This window comes from Leucopleurus acutus (genome assembly GCF_964270905.1).
Source record: "Leucopleurus acutus genome assembly, chromosome: 20".
Lineage (NCBI taxonomy): Eukaryota > Metazoa > Chordata > Mammalia > Artiodactyla > Delphinidae > Leucopleurus > Leucopleurus acutus.
In genome coordinates this window covers 13116900-13137112 of record NC_139162.1, presented here as the reverse complement: position 1 = coordinate 13137112, position 20213 = coordinate 13116900, and the positions used below count along the sequence as shown (strand labels likewise).

The following is a 20213-nucleotide window of genomic DNA, read 5'->3' as shown; positions in this document are numbered from 1 at the left end:
TCAAGATGAGAGAAGTATGAAAGATATCTAATATTCTGGGATGGAACTTATTTATACCAATTCTTGGTGCAATTTGGAGAAGCTTCAAAATGCAGTGGTTAGTTAGTAGGAAGATTACTACTACTGTCAAATGACTACCAATTTTAATTTGCTGACAAAGACCAAAATATTTACTTCTTTTTCTGAGGGACATTATAAGCATCATGGGAGTCTGGAAGTTTCTCTAAGAACTTAGTTAAATATCCATGATTGACAGGCAAACTTTGAGAATTCTCCGTGCATGTACCAGACTGCAGGTTCTAAAAGAAGACAGTGAATGCCCTACAGACTCTAGGAGGTCAAAGGCTCAAGGGATCACTGCTACTCTGGAATCCAGTGACAGCGGTGTGGGAAATAAACACTACGTACGTGAAATATTACATGATGATACATCTATTCCTGCCCTGATTGCTTAGGAAAACGTGAGAAAATGCTTCCAAAAAATTAGTCTAGAGAATAGACAGCAGTCTCCTCAGCCTAGGTGGGACTGGGCCCAGATTTGTTCAGCCATAACTGAAAAGAATTTAAGTTCATGATCACAGTGTATTTGGAAGAGTATATACTCATTAAGATAATAATTATTCTTATGCTTCACTATTTATTTGCTTTACTATTTACTGAGAGATCACTAAATCAAAGCACCACCAAGCAGAGAACAAGGGAAAATTAATGGTCAACCACAGACCAATATGGAAGTCTACTGTATCAAGGAAAGAAACTTTGAAAAGCAAATTATTACAAAACATTCCTCCATGTGACTGAGGATGGATAATGAAGTAGATGACTAAGGAAAACTTTCTCCCTTTGGATCACCTATCTTCAATTTTTGTGAGCAAAGGCTAAAGACCACAGGTCCATAAAAAACAAAATGAAGTGTTTCTTGCCCACTTAGCCAAACTTAATGTGGTCAGAGCCACGTATTTTACCTTTTGAGGCTAACCTCTAGCTTTGGAAGCACTTTTCTTTTGGGCACAAAGCATGAGGTGGGTGCTATTTATTTCTCTCTCAACAAGCTAAATTTCAAAAAGCCCTGGAGGTAAACTAGATGCTTCCAAATAAAATCAAACTAATTTCTTTTTTCTGTACACCTTAGTACAAAGTGTAGCCTCAGGAAAAATATAAGTTTAGTCCTGACCACCACCCTCCCCTTTGCATGCTGCATTAAGGATGAAATGTCTTGATTCGTTCTTGGTCTGGGGCCCAGGCACACACATTGTCACAGAAGTTTCCCAGGACAATCACCAGCAAAGACTGCTCCTGAGGAACTACATCCAGAAGCCTTCCTTCTAGCTAGGCTTGGTATTCTGGATAAGAGGCGACATTTGTCTATTTTCCCCACTATGGGATGTGTAAGTTACTGTCCACTCTGGGTCAGGGTGAGTAATAGAAGCTAAGATGAAATTTTACTCCACGTCAAAATTCTATGGAAATTTTGTGTTTCAGACTGTAAAATTATGATTTTACCTGATTAGCAGGAAAATCAAATTCAATTAATATTCTGTTTTTAATAAAAAATGCCAACAACAAAAAGAAGAGACTAATGAATTGCAGTTTTCTGAAGTTTCACTTAGGAGAGAATCTCAACCTTCTAATTTAGAGTATAAGGCTAAACTCTATCTTCTGTGCTTCCTAAAGGAAGGTATAGGAAACCACAGAATTCATTGTATAGGATGCCACTGTTACATTTCGTATTGTAAATTTCTCAAAGACTCTTATTCGGTAAAAAGCAATAAACATGGATAATGGTAATGAAACAGATGCACTGTATCTATTATAATACTTTGTTAAATTATAATATGTACCTGATCTATAGTTACTCAACTGTTTATAAACCTTGAATCAAGAACAACTTTATCTTCTCAAGCAAAGCACACTAATTTTTTCCAACTATGTTTACAGAACTGACTGTAGAGTTTGGCGGTAGAGAAAGACAGACCCTCCCATGCACAGCTGCCCTTGTTGAACAAGAAAAGATGGTGGGATTTTGAAAACGACATGTTTTCTTGATCCTTCAGGCCAGGAATTCATGCCATGCTGCATATCAGTAACACGAAGAGAATCTTAGAAAGTTTCAATTCATTTCAGCTCTCTTTCAGCCTCAACTCAATCAAAAGTGGTGGGAGAGGCACATTCTCTTTTGCTGGAAGACCTTTTCTGATTTACCAGAACCCGGTTTGCCTTAGTAAATACAATCTAGCCAGATATCTCTTCTTTAAACACTCCAGTAAACAATGCATTTAATCTATTTCTTTAAGTTTACTGTATAGCTCTTTTTATTTATTATGAGCTCAAACTTCTGCTCTGCAGCAAATTCCACGTTTTTACTCTGATATGCCTGAAGAAACAGTATTTTGTGTCTAGTTCTTAATAACTAAGGTTCACTGTGATGTCACAAATGATCCAGATAAATGAGCTGGGACAGCGTCAGGAAGAGGCTCCTCGGCTGATAAACTGTAACATTAACAACGGCAGTGGAAAATCTGTCCTTACCGCTTGCTGGCAGTTCATTCCAAGGTTCCCTTTCTCCCCCCGAACTACTTTCATCAGACAATGCAGGGTTCGCCCTTTTCGATGCAATCCAGAACAGTGGTGTTCAATCTCCCCCCGACAGCTCAGGATGATCTCAGGGCTCAAAGAAAAGTCTTCCATCAACATGCGGCGGTAATCTAACATCTCGCCCTGGCACTCACTGCTCACTTGCCGCCCTGTTAGGATTTAAGTCACAACATTATGGACGGTGAGCTACAGGATTGGATATTACCACATATTAAACGTACAAGTTTTTCCTAGAATATGCCAGTCATACTATTATCTAGACTGAAAAGCAGAGAACTTAGCAAAAGCTTTATCAGCATAAAATGAGTTTAATACTCCAAAGACTAGGGTTTATCCTGTCAGTGTTCTGCCTTATACAGAATTTTATACTACTGAACTAGTAATGCGTATGTTTTGCCAACAGAAGTCTTATCAATAAGATAACTACTGGGGTAAAAATCAAAGCCAGGAAAATCCCTACTGGCTTACACCCTTTAAGCGTGTGGAAAAATCTTCACTTCAAATACTCACTACAGCTCCCCAACTCTTCTTTGAGCTGTCAATGCCATCTGGGAAAACTTATGAAATTTAACCAAAAAAAAACAGCTTTGCTGAGGTATAACTGACATATAATAAACTACGCTTTTAAAACATACAATTGGATAAGTCTGACATATGTACGCATCAATGAAACCATCACCACAATCAAGATATCGAACATATGACCATCAACTCCAAAAGCTTCCACATGTTCGTTTAGAATCCCTCCCTTCCTTTCCTCTCTACCCACCTACCCCATGCCCAGTCAACCAATGATCTGCTTTCTGTGACTACACATTATTTTACTAGTTTGCAGTTTTCAGAAGTTTATGTAAATAAAGTTCATATAAATGGAATGATATGCTATGGATTCTTTTTTTTTTTGTCTGACTTCTTTCAGATTTTTTGAGATTCAGCCACAAATCAACAGTGCGTTGCTTTTTACTGCTAAGTAATATGATTCCATTATGTGGCTATACTACAATTCGTTTATCCCTTAAACTGCTGATGAACATTTGGGTTATTTGCAGTTTTGGGCTATTACAAATATGCTGTTATGAGCATTCATACACAAGAGTATATATGGATATATGCTTTCATATATCTTGGGTAACCTAGGATTTACACAGCTGGGTCATAAGTTAGATGTATGAGGAACTTCTTAAGAAACTGGCCAACTATTTTCCGAAGTAGAAATTTAAAATACCCATCAATAGTGTAGTTCCAGTTCTTTCACATCCTACTAACACTCACATGGTCAGACTTTTTAGTATTAAAAATCTGTATAACTTCTATGAATTATCTGTTCATATCCTTTGACCATTTATTTGCTGAGTCTTTTTGTATTTCCTGTTAATTTGCAGTTTAAGGAGATAAACTCTCTATTTTTTAAATACCAAAATTAGATGTTTTGCATTCTGCTTTATAATATGCTTTTAGTAGTCAACAATCTCCACCTTTACGTTTCAAGAAAATTTCATCAAACACCCAGACCATAATCAAAATTCTCCAATTTCCTCCAAAATGTCCTTCGTTTGCATGAATACCAAACATGCATGGTCTCTGGTTGCTATTCCATTGCTTTTAAGCTTAGGAGTCTTTCACTACCCAGATATGAGAAAAAAATTCAACAAAAAGTTCTGAGTTTTATTTAACAACTGATCTTTTTCCACTTAACTTTTTAATCACTAGGCAATTGTCCTAGCATCATTCATTCGACAGCTAGAAATTTCATTTTTACATCCTATAGTCCATGTTAAGAAATGTTCTTTCTGAATGACCCTGACCTTTTATACATCCTTCTTAGTTCCTTTATCAGGGATTGACTTTTGGACTGAACAGACCCCGAGTCTGACCTTATAAGGTAATCCTTCCTTCTTTCACTGCTTAATTTCTTTATATCAACACTGTTAGAATAATAACAGTACTTATCACTTACCGTATGTTACGTGCTATACCAAAAAACCTCATTCGATCCTCACAAGAACTCCTCAACACAGGTAATATATTTTTGTTTTATAGATAAGAAAAATGAGGTTTGGAGAGATTAAGAAACATAAATAATGGTCCCCAGGCAGTTAGTATGGTGATAGAGCCATCATTTGAAGTCACGTCTCTCTGACCCAAAGCTCATATGCTAAATCATTACGCTTCCCTGACTCTCCTAAAATTGCTGTGTGACATGCATTTTAAAAATTTTAAATTGGATTTGAGAAATATACCTTACTTTAAAAAGGCTGGGATGTAAAGAAAAACAAAATTTAGGGCTGTTGAGTTAAGAGGAAGAGGCTTCAATAAGACTTAGGGATACCAAGCCTTCAGCCTAGAGTTTTGCTTACAAAGAAAGGCTCCTGAGTCACAAGGTACAAGTGTACTCAAAAGAGCCCACATAGCAGGAGACGATCCAAAAAGGAGCGAAAAGGATAAAAAGAAATTAACTCTTACCTCTATGCACAGCTGACTCCAGACACATCAGAAGGTAGGAGAGCCTGGCTTCCCGGGACCGAGGAAGGTTTTCCACGTTGCACCGGTATTTCTTCAAGTCACTCTTACAGGATTTGGCCAATGAATAACTGACTTTATAATCCTGGGCAATCAGCTTTTGGCGGGTTGTTAGTGCTTCTCGACACTGAGAAAAGAGGGCACCAAGGGAGCTGTGAGACCGCTCAGGAGGCTGAGCCGTTCACATGTACCTCTAAGACAAGCAGAGGCTCATGGCCGAGTACAGTAAACAACTGCAGTAGTTACCAAAATGTCTATGTTTAGGTTTGGTTAAAATTGAGCACAAGTGTGCTGAACTAGTGTAGCAAGAAGTAGGGGTGTATGAGCAGGAAAGCCTGGAATTCTATGGTGAATTGCTGATTGTTGCAACAATAGCAACTGTCCAAAATACATAAATATTTGGTAGATTCTAATACATTAACTTGACAAAGTATTCTTTTCCTCTTCAACAATAACCCTAAAGTAAATTTCACCAGAATGAAAGTGGCAACTGACATAACACTCTGGAAGCTCCATTCTACTATACTTTTTAAATATAATTATTCAATACTAAATGATATAAGGAAGTGAAATGAAAAACATTTCTTCAGCTGCACAGGAAAGTAAGTGACAGGATAGCAAAGCCAAAAATAACGACTTTCAAAAGTCATGAAAGATTCTTGCATTCATGCAGGGACAAAGAACTAACAGTAATGAGAAAGCTTAATGACTCAGTTGCTGAAAAATTAAATTGCTAATTATCTATGAAGCATATTGGTTTGGTTAGTCTAAACTTCTTGAGTACATAGGGATGGCTTCAGTGTAATTCTGACATAAAATTCTCTGATTTTACTCCCCAAATTGATTCCCCATTGGCGTCCCAAAGTCCAGATATCAGGAGAAGCTTAATTTTTTTGGTTTAGGTGAAATATGCTTTGGTTTCCTACTAAAAGCCAAGTATCTTACCCCTGAAAAGGACAAGCTGTATCAGTATTTTATATTTTGGTATGAGTTTATAAGAATATTGTTTGAGAGGATTTGAGAAAGCTTTTAAGAAAATGAATAAAATGCTGGTTTGTTTCAAAGTAATACTTACTTTTTCACTCATGGATTCTTCAAATTTATGGTTAAAGAGGCACTTATATACTCTGCCTTCACCAGCTTGTGTCTGTAAGATGGAATATAACATCATCATCATCACTAGCTAAGTAGTTACGCTGGGCAATATCCACAATCTTATAAAGAACTTTCTGTTAAATTATTATAATGATGACTACCTTTGAACATATGGCTCAGCCATTTATAAAATTTAGTAGCCTTTGAAAGAAAGTAAAGATTGCAGTAAAGATGAAAAAAAATTTCCCATGGTATTTGAATACACTGTCATGTGTTCCCAGACATACTGTTAATTAGGAAACCAAGAGAAGCGTCAATGAGTCTCTCTTCTTACAACTTTATGCTAGAGTCAATAAAACTCTAGCATTGGCTCTGATCAGTGGTTCTGGTAGTTAAAGCTATTAATTCAAAACCGCAGGCAGAGTGGGAGTGTACACAAGTCACGCTCAGTCCTTTGCGGTAAAGGTGGAGATTATTTCTGCCTAAAGGGTTGGAAAGTTCTTCTATAGGGTACGCAGGTAGTAACCAAGGATTTGGTTTTAAAAGTTAGCCACCTGTGGCTTCCTTCGTCTTAGCCAAAAGTAGTTAAATATAAATACGTAATATGGCCAATTTTTAGCCACGGAATATATGTGAATGGGATTCCCTGGTAAGATAGGATTCCTATATATAAAACAGACTTCCAAGAACTGAAATTGAGAAGTGAGATAGAGTAGAAAAAACAACGTATGGAGACTGTTCGAAGCCAAGTGTTAACTAGATGTTACCTCAAGGCTGAGCAGCCGTATCCAGTACCCAGATAACTTTCTGTTATCCTGGGACCAACTCCACCTTCCATTTCAGTGACTTTTCTACATGTGACAGCTTGTGTTGGTTTAATTTTGGAATCAAGTATAAAAAAATATTTAGGAAGAAAAGGAAGCAAAGAAGAACAGTTTCTGAGCTGACTCACATTTTCACAAAAACGTTCCCGATCATCTCGGCAGGCAAAATATAAATGCCGGTCTAAGTGAAAGTCATCTGAGGACAGCTCAGCCACCCGGAGAATGGCTTTCTTGCAGAGTTCAGAGACTTGAATCTTAGGATCTCTTTCTTCTGCTTCCTTCACCAGGCCTTTCTCCAAGCATGATACCACCTCACCCTGTGAATGTGCATCCTAAAACAGCAAGGATACTAACAGTTGAAAACTCTCACCACCATGAGCATCAAATAAACATCATTTGGTTAAAAACAAAAAACCAAAAAAACCAACTCAACACACAATTGTTTATCAATGTTCTATTGAGAAATAGGGTGAGAACCAACCACATTGTGAAAGTTACAGAAAATGCCCTCGATAATCTTTGGTAAGAATGTAATAGTTGCAAGCTATAAATGAAAATACAGATCCTGGGAAATTTAAGTCAGTTTAGTTTGCACTAGAAACAAGAACCTGACTTTTCAGAGTTTAAAATGTCAGAAAATTTTAAAGAAATTACATCAGCCCAATGTAGTGATCACAGTTCATTGTCAATACTGATAGAACACTGCAGAAATATCTGTTCATTTACCTCTAAGGGCTAGGTATTTCTCAAATAATAGTGCTTTAGTCAAGTTTAAAAAATAACAACAAACCTCAAAATTCATTGAGAAAATATGTTATAGAGACCCTCTTTCTCTTTTTTCTATTTTATACTGTCCGCAAAGACCCCAATCTTTAGTGTAATGTTGTTCACTTTGATGTTCTGGATTTATCTTAATATGATTTAACAAGATTACCACCATTTATACAAACTGCTTTTGAGAGCTTTCCTAAAACCATCCAATTATCTTTAATTGTACATTGCATCTACCCCATAGCAACCACAAGCACTCAATCGTTCAAAATATGAAAAATTTCCCCTAAACACTTTCTATTCAAGAGTCCTAATTTCCTATACTCAGAAGATATGCTTCAAAAACTTGAGAGGTATATCCATAAATATACCAAACCAAAGCAGCAGAAAATTCAGTGTTATCATTTTACTGACACACACACACACACACACACACACACACACACACACACACACACACACACACGTATATAAAATCTCATTATAGTAAAATACCATGTTTATGAAATCATCTGTATATAAGACTCCTAAAACTAGGTAGGGAAACATCTATTTTACTAAAATTTCAATTCAACAAAAAATGTATACAGTTTTTTTCCATTTTGTTGTAATAGGGTTTGTTCCACAGCACATTTATTTCCAAGTATTTTCATGAAAATTTTCATGTTCTCTCCTAATATACCTGTGAGAAGGGGCTACGAGCTGTGATACCTATTGTGCAGTTGAGTAAACAGAGGCCTAAAGGAGTTTATCAACTCGTCCAAGTTGCAGAACATAAGGCACCTAGCTAACAGTCCACCATTTATTTTTTAGATCTTGGAGTGCTATGAAACTCCTACAATTTGTATGTGGGTTTTGTATATTTTTCCTGAGGAGAGTTCATAGCTTTCATTAAATTTCAAAAGGTTTTCTGATCCAAAAAAGATCAGGAAGCACACTATACTAGCAGATTCTCGTGCCTTCCTATTTTCTATCTGTACCTCAAACTTTCTCACTAGCTTTATGATTCCATCCAATGCTTAGAAACCTGAGATGAGCAAAAGGCTTTTTTAGAGAGTAATTCTGAAGGGAGAAAAAACTCTGAAGGACAAGTGACAAAAAGATAAGGACAGAGAGAAAAGTGGACACAACCCCAGAAATTCAGAGTAAGGCTTATTTTTTCTTCCTAATTTATGAGTGACACTAAAATGTGTCTGACTTTGGCCCACTTAGAAGAGCCCTACCCATTTCCACTTCCCAAAGGAAAAACAAACCTGTGCTAACAAAGATTTGGAAACATATCAGTCACTTACTATTTACAGTTTACAAGAGATTATTATAAACATGATTTTGTGTTAATGAAATAATGTCCTATACCAAATTTTAGTAGCTCATAACAACTTACTGAGAGGTTGCTAGCAATTAGGTCACAATCATATAAAAGAGGTTGAAAATAATAGCATGACAGTCAACTCACGATTTAGACTTACCCTTTAGTTCTGACATCATAGGGTAAAGACATGATTTCCCTGTAATGAGTCTAAGTGTTTCCCTGTATACTTAGGGTTTACAACTGTTTAAATGCACCAGCACCATGGTTTGGTTTGAAATCCTCTAAGGAATGTGAGACGTAATTTTAATTATAGCAATTGTAGCACCACATATTAGTATTGTGCCATAACATCACCTCCATTAGATATTTTCATTCATCATAACTTTAGATAATTTTTTCTAATAAAGATATTTCAGGAATTCTTCTCAGTTTCCCAGAGTCTCTGAGCTTTTCAGTTCAGCCCATTTGAGTTATACAACTGAAATGTATGCAAATATTTGACAAAGAAGACTGTAGGGTTATTACTGAATATGAATGAAAGCAAGGAACTGTACAGCAGCACATTACCTACAAGAAAATGAAATTACTTAGGGTTAGGTTTTAAAAAGTTATTAATATGCAGGCTTGACATATGAATAACAAGTGATATTGTAAATGGACGTAAAATGAATTTTTTAAATTCTTATTGTGGTGAGACAAATGTCTGTCTTAAAACTATTACTGGGCTTCCCTGGTGGCGCAGTGGTTGAGAGTCCGCCTGCCGATGCAGGGGACACGGGTTCGTGCCCCGGTCCGGGAAGATGCCACATGCCGCAGAGCAGCTGGGCCCGTGAGCCATGGCCGCTGAGCCTGCGTGTCCAGAGCCTGTGCTCCACAACGGGAGAGGCCACAACAGTGAGAGGCCCGCGTACCGCAAAAAAAAAAAACAAAAAACAAACAAACAAAAAACAACAACAAGAAAAACAACAAACTATTACTAGGGTCCCGATCAGTTTTTAGCAGTTCAATAGGTAATATTTTTTCTTCTCCATACACCTTGCCTTATTAAAAAAATTTTTTGAAAGACCAGAGAAGGATAACACTAATCACAAAAAGGTGGGCAAGAACTCAGTTTTCATCTCTGCTATTAACCATTCTCCATTTCAACATCTGTAATGTCTTCTGTGATCTACCTCCATAGGTAAAGAGAGAAAAAGAATGTCTGAGCTATTCAAAGTAGTTGGTTAAAAGCAGAAAAGGATAAAATGATAAAACTAGTGTGTGAAAAGTATAAAAGTAGTAATAATATGGGGCACTTGTCTGCAATTAAGTTCCTGTACTGGATGCCACATTCTACTTTCTCTGCAAATGATATAAATTATTTACATTTACTTTTGGAGATCTGCCTTTTCATTTTAAAAATATTTATTTAGAAAATTCTAAATGTTTTATTAAATATATAGTCTTTGTTCTAAAAATTTACATATATTAACATTCTGAAAAAATCATTATAGTTTTCAAATTATGACATTTATATGTTCATACAGAGGCAGGGTATAAACAGATTAACCGTGACCCCTCTCCTCTGGCCTTTGGAGGTGAGTTCAAAGCTAGTCACAGAGGAGTTTGCAACCTTCAGGGCAACAAATTTAAAACTGATGAGTGTATTCTCTTCTGTGGTCAGAAGCTGACTTTATAAATTTTCAGGATAATTTTCAAAACTAAATAACTTGGCTTCAGAGAAGTAAACTATAGTTAGAAAAAGGCAAAGAAGGGCTGAGGACAGACTGCTATCATTTTTAAACTTGGCTGTAGCAATAGGGTGGATTACATAGAAAGGAACATGCTTTTTCAGAAGTGCAGGCATGAGTCATTCTAGGGTGCTAGGGTGGGGGTCTGGAGTAAAAAGAAATTCATCTAACTGGCAGGTAGAGCCAAAGATGAAAATGACAAAAATGTGCATTTGGATGGTCCATGGAAACATTTTTTGTTATTTTAACTAAGCTGAAAAATCAATCCTCACTGCCACATCTTTGGGCTCTGGCACTGTTATATTCTACCATGGTTCAAGTCAGTGCAGACTTAGTAACTTGTACACGCAGCTGAAAGCAGGTTTTGCACTAACAATTCAGATTGCTAGTGGGAAGCTAACCAGCGATTATCTTGGTGGGCAATAGGGAAGAACTACTACAAAGAGAGGTGAATTGTAATGGTCTGCTCTACAGCATGGATCACTAACCACAAAAATGAAAATGTGTCATCACTGATTCCTGAAAAGTGTGTCTGTTACACTTATATGAAGATTTTTAAGAGCGAGGTTTGGAACTGGATATAACCCTCAACACCCTAAATAAAGTCAGAGGCGCTTCCTGAACTATCAGGGTGACTTAAATGCTTTTGTTCCATTTCTACAGTGTGCTGGGAAAGTGAAGAATCACCCTTCTTTATTAAAACTGGCCTTTCATTAGCTGCCTGAAAGCTAAATGCCAGTTCACAGCGCTCTCAAGACTGACTCAGAGGTTCCCTGTGAAAGGGCGAGCCCTGTGCTGGTATGAAGCAAAGGGTATTTGGTGACAGCCAGACAATAACCAGCGCTCAAACCTTCATTTGAACTGGTGTGTGCAGTTCCAGAATTCTAACACCACGCCCCCCAGTCAGGGATGGAAGCCTGCAAGTCACAGTGCTCTGAACAGAGGGCAAAGGCACAAATGGATTTTGCTTTCTCTCGTACTTCCTGAACAGCAGATTAATGAGCAGCAGCAATTAACAGCTGATGCCATACATCGGTCTCAGACTACCTCTCCCACCGGCATCTGCTACTTTTCAGGAGTTCTTTCATTTTTGCTAAGCAAACAAATTCAGCATTAACCTGGCTGAACCTCCATTGTGACCCTCTGGACAACAGACTAACAAGGACAAAAATAAGATCAGATATAATTAAGGAAGAAGAATCTAGGTAGTTATTTTCTTTCCTGTCTTTACTAAAACTAGTTCTCCTGAGATGAACATAACATATATAACATTTACAGAGTAGCTTTCTTCTGAGAAGCTAAAAGTACCTTCCATATTTTAAAATTTTCTAATTTTTAAATACATTATCTTCTTTTATACTGGTGTGCTTACTAAGTAATTTTTTTTTATGGCAACAGTGAGGTATATGCAAAGAAAGGTTAGAGAACTTGAGTCTCTCCTAATCCAACTACTTTTCCCAAAGGACTACTGAATACTTTTCCAGAGGAACGTTATAGGTAACCAGCAGCTGGTTTTGCATTTTGAAGCTAACACTAATCTTAGCAGATATTAATTCCTCTACTCCCCCATACAATATTGAAACATTTTGTTACAAACAGATGAAGTGTACCCACAGGCCAACTAGCCTTAGATATTGGGGCTGTCTGGACCTCAACTTTAAGTCTACCTCTAGCCCTAAATTTTTCCATGCCAGTCATACAAAGCTTTTCATCCATCGAGTCTGTAAGACCCCTTTGGTGAAGGCAGTGTAGTAGATACCTTTTCTCCAAGCCGAATGCTCCCACATTTCAGAATGTTGATGTCATTTTTACAGTCATCCATGAAGCCACAGATCAGACGGTAATCACTGAAAATGATGGCTGTCATCTTGGTGATGTACTGGTGACACTGGTACTCAGTGATGTTGCCTCGGTGATCCACCAAGCAGGAAACCAAGTAACCTTTTCCAACTGGTTCATCAGCACACTCTTTGATCTGCTCAAAGGAAAGTGGCTGTTTTACACAATTATACTATTCTCTTACCAAACAACTTTTACAAAAGAGAGAATGATATTTTCTTGTTTCTTCTTCCGGGGAAGAAAAAGGAAAACACTTAGAAATGCTTGTGTTTTAAAGAAAATCGTGTGCCATGCCTACTCAGATCGTTGCACCTTCTAGGAAATACCTGATTAATATGCTCTGCAAGAAAATACATACATATACAAATGCTTAGGTAGAACTCATGTTTAAATGGAGTAAAAAGAGCTTTTTAAAAATTTTCAGCTTTGTTGAGAAAGTTGCTTAAAATGTATTTATTGAAAAGAGCTTTTGACAGCTCTTTTTATAATGATTCTACTGAGAAGTCCCTTTATCCATGCAAAGAACACAATGGACAGTGAGAAGATTAGTCTAAGGAATAGGTCTGAAAAACAGGTGCAGAACTAAAGTCTAGTTGCATATCCCAAGCCAAGCTACACAGCAAACTATTAATGTTAGGTAAACCTAATGACCAAGGGGAGGGAGGGAGGAAGGCGTACTATTACCTCTTGACATGACATTAATGTGTTCTGAATTAACTATGGATTTGGACATGTTTTTGAACCTAGTAGAATCCCAGCTTCAACACTGTGGTCTAGAACAGAAATATGTTTAAATATGATGTTTAGGGACTTCCCTTCCCTGGTGGCGCAGTGGTTAAGAATCTGCCTGCCAATGCAGGGAACACGCGTTCCAGCCCTGGTCCGGGAAGATCCCACATGCTGCGGAGCAACTAAGCCCGTTCGCCACAACTACTGAGCCTGCGCTCCAGAGCCCGCAAACCACAACTACTGAAGCCCACGCACCTAGAGCTCGTGCTCCGCAACAAGAGAAGCCACTGCAGTGAGAAGCCTGCGCACCGCAACAAAGAGTAGTTCCCACTCACCACAACTAGAGAAAGCCCGCACGTAGCAACAAAGACCCAATGCAGCCAAAAATAAATAATAAATAAATAAATTTATTTAAAAAAAATGATGTTCAGTGCAGTCTGGCTAGAAGTTTGGGAAGGGGAAGGCCACTGCAAGTCTAATTTGGGTGGTTTAGACATATGATCTAGTGGATCAAGCACAGCGTGACTCCACATGGGTAGTGTTCCTGCAAAGTACACAAAATCCCAAGCGCTAATGAAGGAAAATAGCCCCAAAATGTTGAAATTCAGGCATAAAAAAGTGAAATCTACTTACACGGTTTTAAGCTTGAATTATAAAGCAGAGAAGGTTGTTTAGAAAAAGCCTGTTGCATTTGGAGCAATTAAAAAAAAAAAGGCAGTTTTGACAAGAGGAAGGAGCCAAATGTAAATGTCTGTTTCCAATATAAATGAGAAGGAAAAAAAAATGAGAAGGGAATATTTTACCGGTTTTTTGAAACCAATAGAGACCATTCTCTACTATTACACCACCTATGGTAAACATGTACACTTGATAAGATAAATACAATCTCCTTTTCCAAAAGGTGCTAGGTGAAGGATATACCACGTACTAATTGTCCTATGGGCCGATGGGTCTCTTCATGTCTAACCCCAGGATTAAATCCAGAGCAAGTCAAAGACTCAGTTCAAGAGAGGAAATCGTGTTTACTTTTAAAGAAGCAAACCTGGAAATTTAAATAGCCTCACACTGGCTTCAAGAGGCAGCAGAGATCTTCAACAGTCAACAAGCTGAATGTAATGTTTTCAGTTTAACATTGAGCTCTTTTCTTTGGGTGATGCCTAAAGACAGGGCCGTGAATGTATTTCCAAGAAAAGGGTTTTTTGTTTGTTTGTTTGTGATTTTTTTAAAGCAAAACAGAGGTAAGTTTCAAAAGTGAAAGGAGAAATAGCTGCTTGAAAATCTCAGCATTTGTAACTCAACCACTGGAAAAACCCTGCATGAAAAACACAGGACTAGTGGCAGACACCTGGGTTTTAAAACAATGAAGTAGAAGTATTCGTATAGGCTCTAATACTGGGCAATCAATGGTTTAAAACTCTGAAGAAAGACCAAGAGACATTTTGAATTGGAGCCTCAATAAGAAATTAAATGTATATTTAGCTTCAATCACCTGAGATTTTACTGAAACACCTATTTGTTCACCACCAATTACAACCAGATGTAGTGTCTGAATTAAAAGTGTATGCTTTTCTTCAACCACTCTATTGGAGAGAAGTCTAATAAAAGAAATTTCTAAGATTAACAGCAAAAAACAGCATTAAATCGTCAACATATTTATGAATGGAAGTAAACTCTGAAGTGGCTGGGGAGCAGATTCTTCAGGTGCCATTAAAAAATGCTATAGTCACTCTATTTTTGACATGAGGCAGGAGAAAAGCAGGCAATATTTGACTCAATCATGGAGAGTAAATAAAAAGTTTGGTTGGCAGTCTCCAGTATTCTTATGATGTTGTTTTCCTCCTTGGAAGGATTCCAAAATTAAGAAAGAAGATAAGAGGGAGATGTAGAATAAAATGTTTTGTTGGCAACTATGTTCTTCCTGATATTTAATTTTCTTGACTCCAGTATAATCTCCCTCTAGGGAGGGAGAAGTGTCCCTGTTACATTAATCTTTTATAAAACCACAACACCCCAAAAGGTTACAAGAGGGCCATAACATAACATGTACATTACAAGGAAGCCAGTTTCATTTTACAAATATAGATGGATAAAACCAGCAAAGGGGGAGATTATTCTGATGAATCTGCATAGTCTATGAGCTAAATTTCCACATGGCACTCAAACTGGTATGTACACGAGTCACATAGGGAGTTTGAGGTGCATAATACTGAACCTAGAAGCTGAAGATCAATGTTTTAAAATAAGCTATTCTATTCTGAAGCCCCAACGCATATGAAGAAAGGTCACTGCTTTAAAAGAATAAATATTATCTGATTCAGTAGTAGAAAGTTTGAGGAAGAAAACATATTATCTGATTCAGTAGTAGAAAGTTTGAGGAAGAAAACAGGTTCCACAAGATCCCATAATGACAAAAGTTAGGAACACAAGCTGAGGACTTATCTGGTTGGAGTAGAGTCTTCCTTAAGACCTCAGGAGAAAATGGTCCTGAATTAAGTCATCAATAGGGTAGTTTGGGGACAAATCTATATGATGCAAGATCTGTGATTATTAACTTTGAGGTAAAAAAATAGCAACTATTTTCTCTGTGATTCTTTCAATATGAAGAAATCCCCAGCTTCATGGAATTTCTATCACTAATTCTAAAAAATAAAATAAATTAAAATAAAAACTTCAATACCACAATTTTCACTAATGTTATTTGATATTTACACTGAGCCAAGAGAAATGATTGAAAAATATCACCATATTAGCATCCATATAATGTTATACATTTTTAGTAATTATTTTTATTTTTATACTCAATATCCATTTATAACAATATATACAATCTTTTTACAAACCTTTTTAATGCTAACTCCTATTATTTGAAGCATATGCCCTGTGGTTCAACTGGTCCAAGTGCATAGCCAAAACACTTAGGAATGTTTATCAGCCTCCTGGGGAAACCATTCTGATACGCCTCAGTCATAAGCAGATTGTACAATGTGTGAGAGCACAATGTGTGACAGAAGTGATTGTATTCTCCATTTGGGGACAAAAAGAGCCTGATTTCCAACTTGTCTGAATCAACAGTATCCTACTGTAAGTGTAGGTAAATGTTAAGAAAAAGAAGTCTAATTACACCTCTTTAGCCTATCTCTGAGCCAAGACATATGTTAATTCCAAGAAAAGTAAAGTAACTGAATCAGTCATTCCTCCCTTAATGACTGGTCTGGTCAACAGATGTAATTTTCGCTTCCAAGTCATTAAATATGCACAAAATTCTTTCTTTCACAACCTACCTCTGATATGGTAGACTTGCAAACCTCTCTGGCCACAGATTCAAATTTGGGATCTGTAGTTAGGTTCAGCTTATAATTCCATAACAACTAGGTATAAGAGAAAAACAAAACAAAAAAGCCAAAAAAACTCCAGTTAGAATAGTATGAAATTTAACATCAATGGTTACTATAAATGATAAAATTCCATTATACAGAGTCAGATAAAACATATTCACACTTCAGTTAACAAACAAAAAGATAAAATGTCACTGTATTTACAGATAAAAGGAAAAAATGTGCAGACAAAATAAAACACTACCATTCGGACATACATTTTTCTCTTTTTACTTAAGGACAAATTCTTTTTTAAGTCAGGAAAATAATGAAAATTCCTGAAATTCAGAGAAATTCAGAGAAAATATAAATAGGTTGTATACGCAAAATTCTTAAATCAAAAAGTCTAACCCAGAAGCTCAAGAATTGGTAGGTTTAGTTGCAGATTTCACAATCAACAGTGCTTTTCACACATCATTTTTATGAAGGAGTGTTGTCCAGAGTCTAGTTTCCTGACACATCTTTCTTTATTCCTCTAAAACCCTCAACTTGACATATACACGATAAGGTCTATTTTACACAACTGTTTTAACATGTCTTAAGCTATGAAATCTCTAAATCCATTACTATTCATGGGCGAGGGCTGAATATTACTTTATTTTTGCAGCTTCAGTTAAAAAATTTCAATACATGATTCAATTCCTGAAAAGTAGTAAAAATGAGCTCTTAAATTCTGCTCGGATGGAGAGACAGAGCAGGGGCTTTGTATGACGTAGAACATGAAGAGGTTTGGGGGGTGGAGGGGCAGTTCACAAGCTTTTCTTTCAGATGGCTGCACTCCAAGACTAAAGAATACAATCACTCATTCACTGATTCATTCAAACATCTGCTTAGCACTTCTTATGATGTACCACACACAGTCTAATCTCAAGGGCTTCATAGGTTATTACAGGAAACAGAAGCAAATGTTTGAGCACATACTGTGTTAGGAACTGGGGGTTAAAACAGGAGGAGAAAGACAAACACTGTCCAGTGGTGGCTATGGTAATAGCAGGTAATGTGTATTTGGTTAATGGCATCACAAGGTGCCACAGCAGTACAGGGGAGGAGTACCCCACACTGCAGTAGGGGGTTTGGTCAGGGAAGGTTTACCAGAGAAAATGCTATCTACGATGAAATCTGAAAAATTAGTAGCAGTTAGCCATATTAAAAAGGGTAAAAAGACTGTTTTAAGTAAATAAAGCAGCATGCATGGAAGCTCATCGGAATGGGAAGCAGGGCATGTTAGACGAACTGAAAGTCCAATGGAGGATTGACTGTGGAGACACAGGCCAGGACCAGATCATAAAGCCCTTGTAAGTCATGTCTGAACTTTAACCCAAGAGTAATGGGGAGTCACTAAAAGGGAAATAAGGGAGTGACATGACCGGATTTGCTTTTTAGAAGTAGAACAGAAGCTAATATAAAGTGCATTAGGAACAACACAAAAACAGGCAGTAAATTCCGCATAAGAGTGCTGAGGAAGATTTTGTGGAGAAATAAAATATAAAGGATGAGTAGGATTTCTTCTCCTCCCTCCTCAAAACCAAAAAACAAAGAAAAGCAGTAAAAAACTCTAATCGCCCAACTATCATCAATAAGTGAGTTTTTAGAAAAAGGGTTAAGAATCTGGCTACTATCTATAATGAAAGTTTTAAGAGGATGGGACTTTTGCCTTGTTTACTACTAAATGCCCGGTGCCTAGAAGAGTGCATGCAACACATAGGCATTGATAAATATTTGTTGAATGGATCAACAAAATAACAAATCTATACCATGATAAGTTCAACCAATAGGACATATAAGGCCAAACTGAGAATAGATATAGGAGAAGCTTAGTTCTAACTGAAGGCATCTTAGGCCTCCTGGCTCCTCAGAAGTAGATCCCATGATTCAAAAGATGTGGTTAGAACTGGACAAATATATTTTACTATTTATCTATCTATTACCATCTATCTAAGTCAGTACTACATGGTAATTAAATGTTATATTTTAAAATTAAGGCAACACATTCTGATTATATATGTACATCAAACCAAAGACAGATTAAAAATGTCCTCCTTATTGAGTGACTTGCAGGTGACCCAATGGCATTTCTTCCATGTAAAAAAAAAAAAAAAAAGAAAGAAAGAAAGAAAAAAAGGGAAAATGCAAGAAAGAAAAAAGTTGTTTGGTACTTAGAGTTGGAGTGAACAGCAACAAATGTCTAAAAAAATAAATACAAACCACAAAGTATTTCCTTACTTTATCTAATACAAACTCAGATGTCCTATGATTGGGCTAGAAACAGATTTTCTGACAAAAACCATTCAGATAATCATTTACATCTTTTGAATGTCTTTAACTTTTAATTTGGAACCGTATTTGTTCTGATAATAGGTGTAAATTTCCTTACGAACAGGACTCCTCCCAGATAACTATGATACTATTGTCTAATGCTAAATATTCTACCTCTTGTCTTTTTTTCACTTTTTCAGTTATAATTCACATACCATAAAATTCACGATTTTAAAGTGTACAATTCCGTGTTTTTTTAGTATATGGTTGACATTTGAACAACGGCCACATTAGGGGCACCAACCCTCTGTGAAGTTGAAAATCTGAGTATAATTTATAGGGGGCCCTCTGCATCCACAGTTCCCCATGCTCAGATTCCTGCAGTACTGCAGTATTTACTACTGAAAAAAAACCTGTGTATAAGTGGACCCGTGCAGTTCAAACCTGTGTCGTTCGAGGGTCAACTGTATTCACAAGGGTGCATAACCATCACCACTTTCTAATTCAAGAACATTCTCATCACCCCAGCAGAAACCCCATGCCTGTTCTATCACTCGCCATCCTCCCTACTTCCATCCTTTACAACCATTAATCTACTTTCTGGTCTTTCACTTTTAATACGACTTATTAACGCTTTATTATTCTCTTTCAGGAATATAGGTTAAAAGGGAATTCAACATAGGTTGCCACAAGTACATTTTCCTCTAGAAAACAGATAAACACACATTACACTTGATTACTGAGAGGTGATTATTTACACCATATTTGATAAGTGTCCTTTCCTCTGAGTGGCTATAATCAACTAAGAAAAATAACTGCAATTTGACAATAAATACTACTGGTTAGCATGATGTATTTCAGCTTCAATTTCCTTAAATTTAAGAGTCTCATCTTTGAATCCATCTACACACCCAACTCCCTCCCCCAAATATGTACTGAGTAACTACTATAATCTGAGTATTGTGTTAGGCGACAAAGTTGAGACAGGTGGAAGTAAGAAAAAATAAAAAAAGCCACTGTCTTAGTACTCAAGAAGCTCAACCACAGGAAACAAAAGATGGAAGAGTTCGATTAGGAAGAAAATAAGCAATAAAAACACAGTGTGATAAATGTGGTAACAGAAGCATGCAGAAGATATTATGGGAACACAAGGAAAGAACATATCACA

At 36.9% G+C, this 20213-nt stretch overlaps 1 protein-coding gene across 2 annotated transcripts in view; it reads right to left on the bottom strand.

Annotated features, from left to right (window-relative positions):
- The window catches only part of GLG1 (golgi glycoprotein 1), a gene marked incomplete at its 5' end in the record, with an annotated part of 149908 nt that overhangs the window by 35601 nt on the left and 94094 nt on the right, over positions 1-20213 (bottom strand). For both annotated transcript variants that reach the window (XM_082863213.1, XM_082863214.1), the window contains 6 exons: positions 2530-2744; positions 5059-5242; positions 6191-6262; positions 7163-7366; positions 12607-12822; positions 16697-16783. In XM_082863213.1, coding sequence (XP_082719339.1) covers positions 2530-2744; positions 5059-5242; positions 6191-6262; positions 7163-7366; positions 12607-12822; positions 16697-16783 — 978 coding nt within the window. The remainder of the gene's footprint in view (positions 1-2529; positions 2745-5058; positions 5243-6190; positions 6263-7162; positions 7367-12606; positions 12823-16696; positions 16784-20213) is intronic.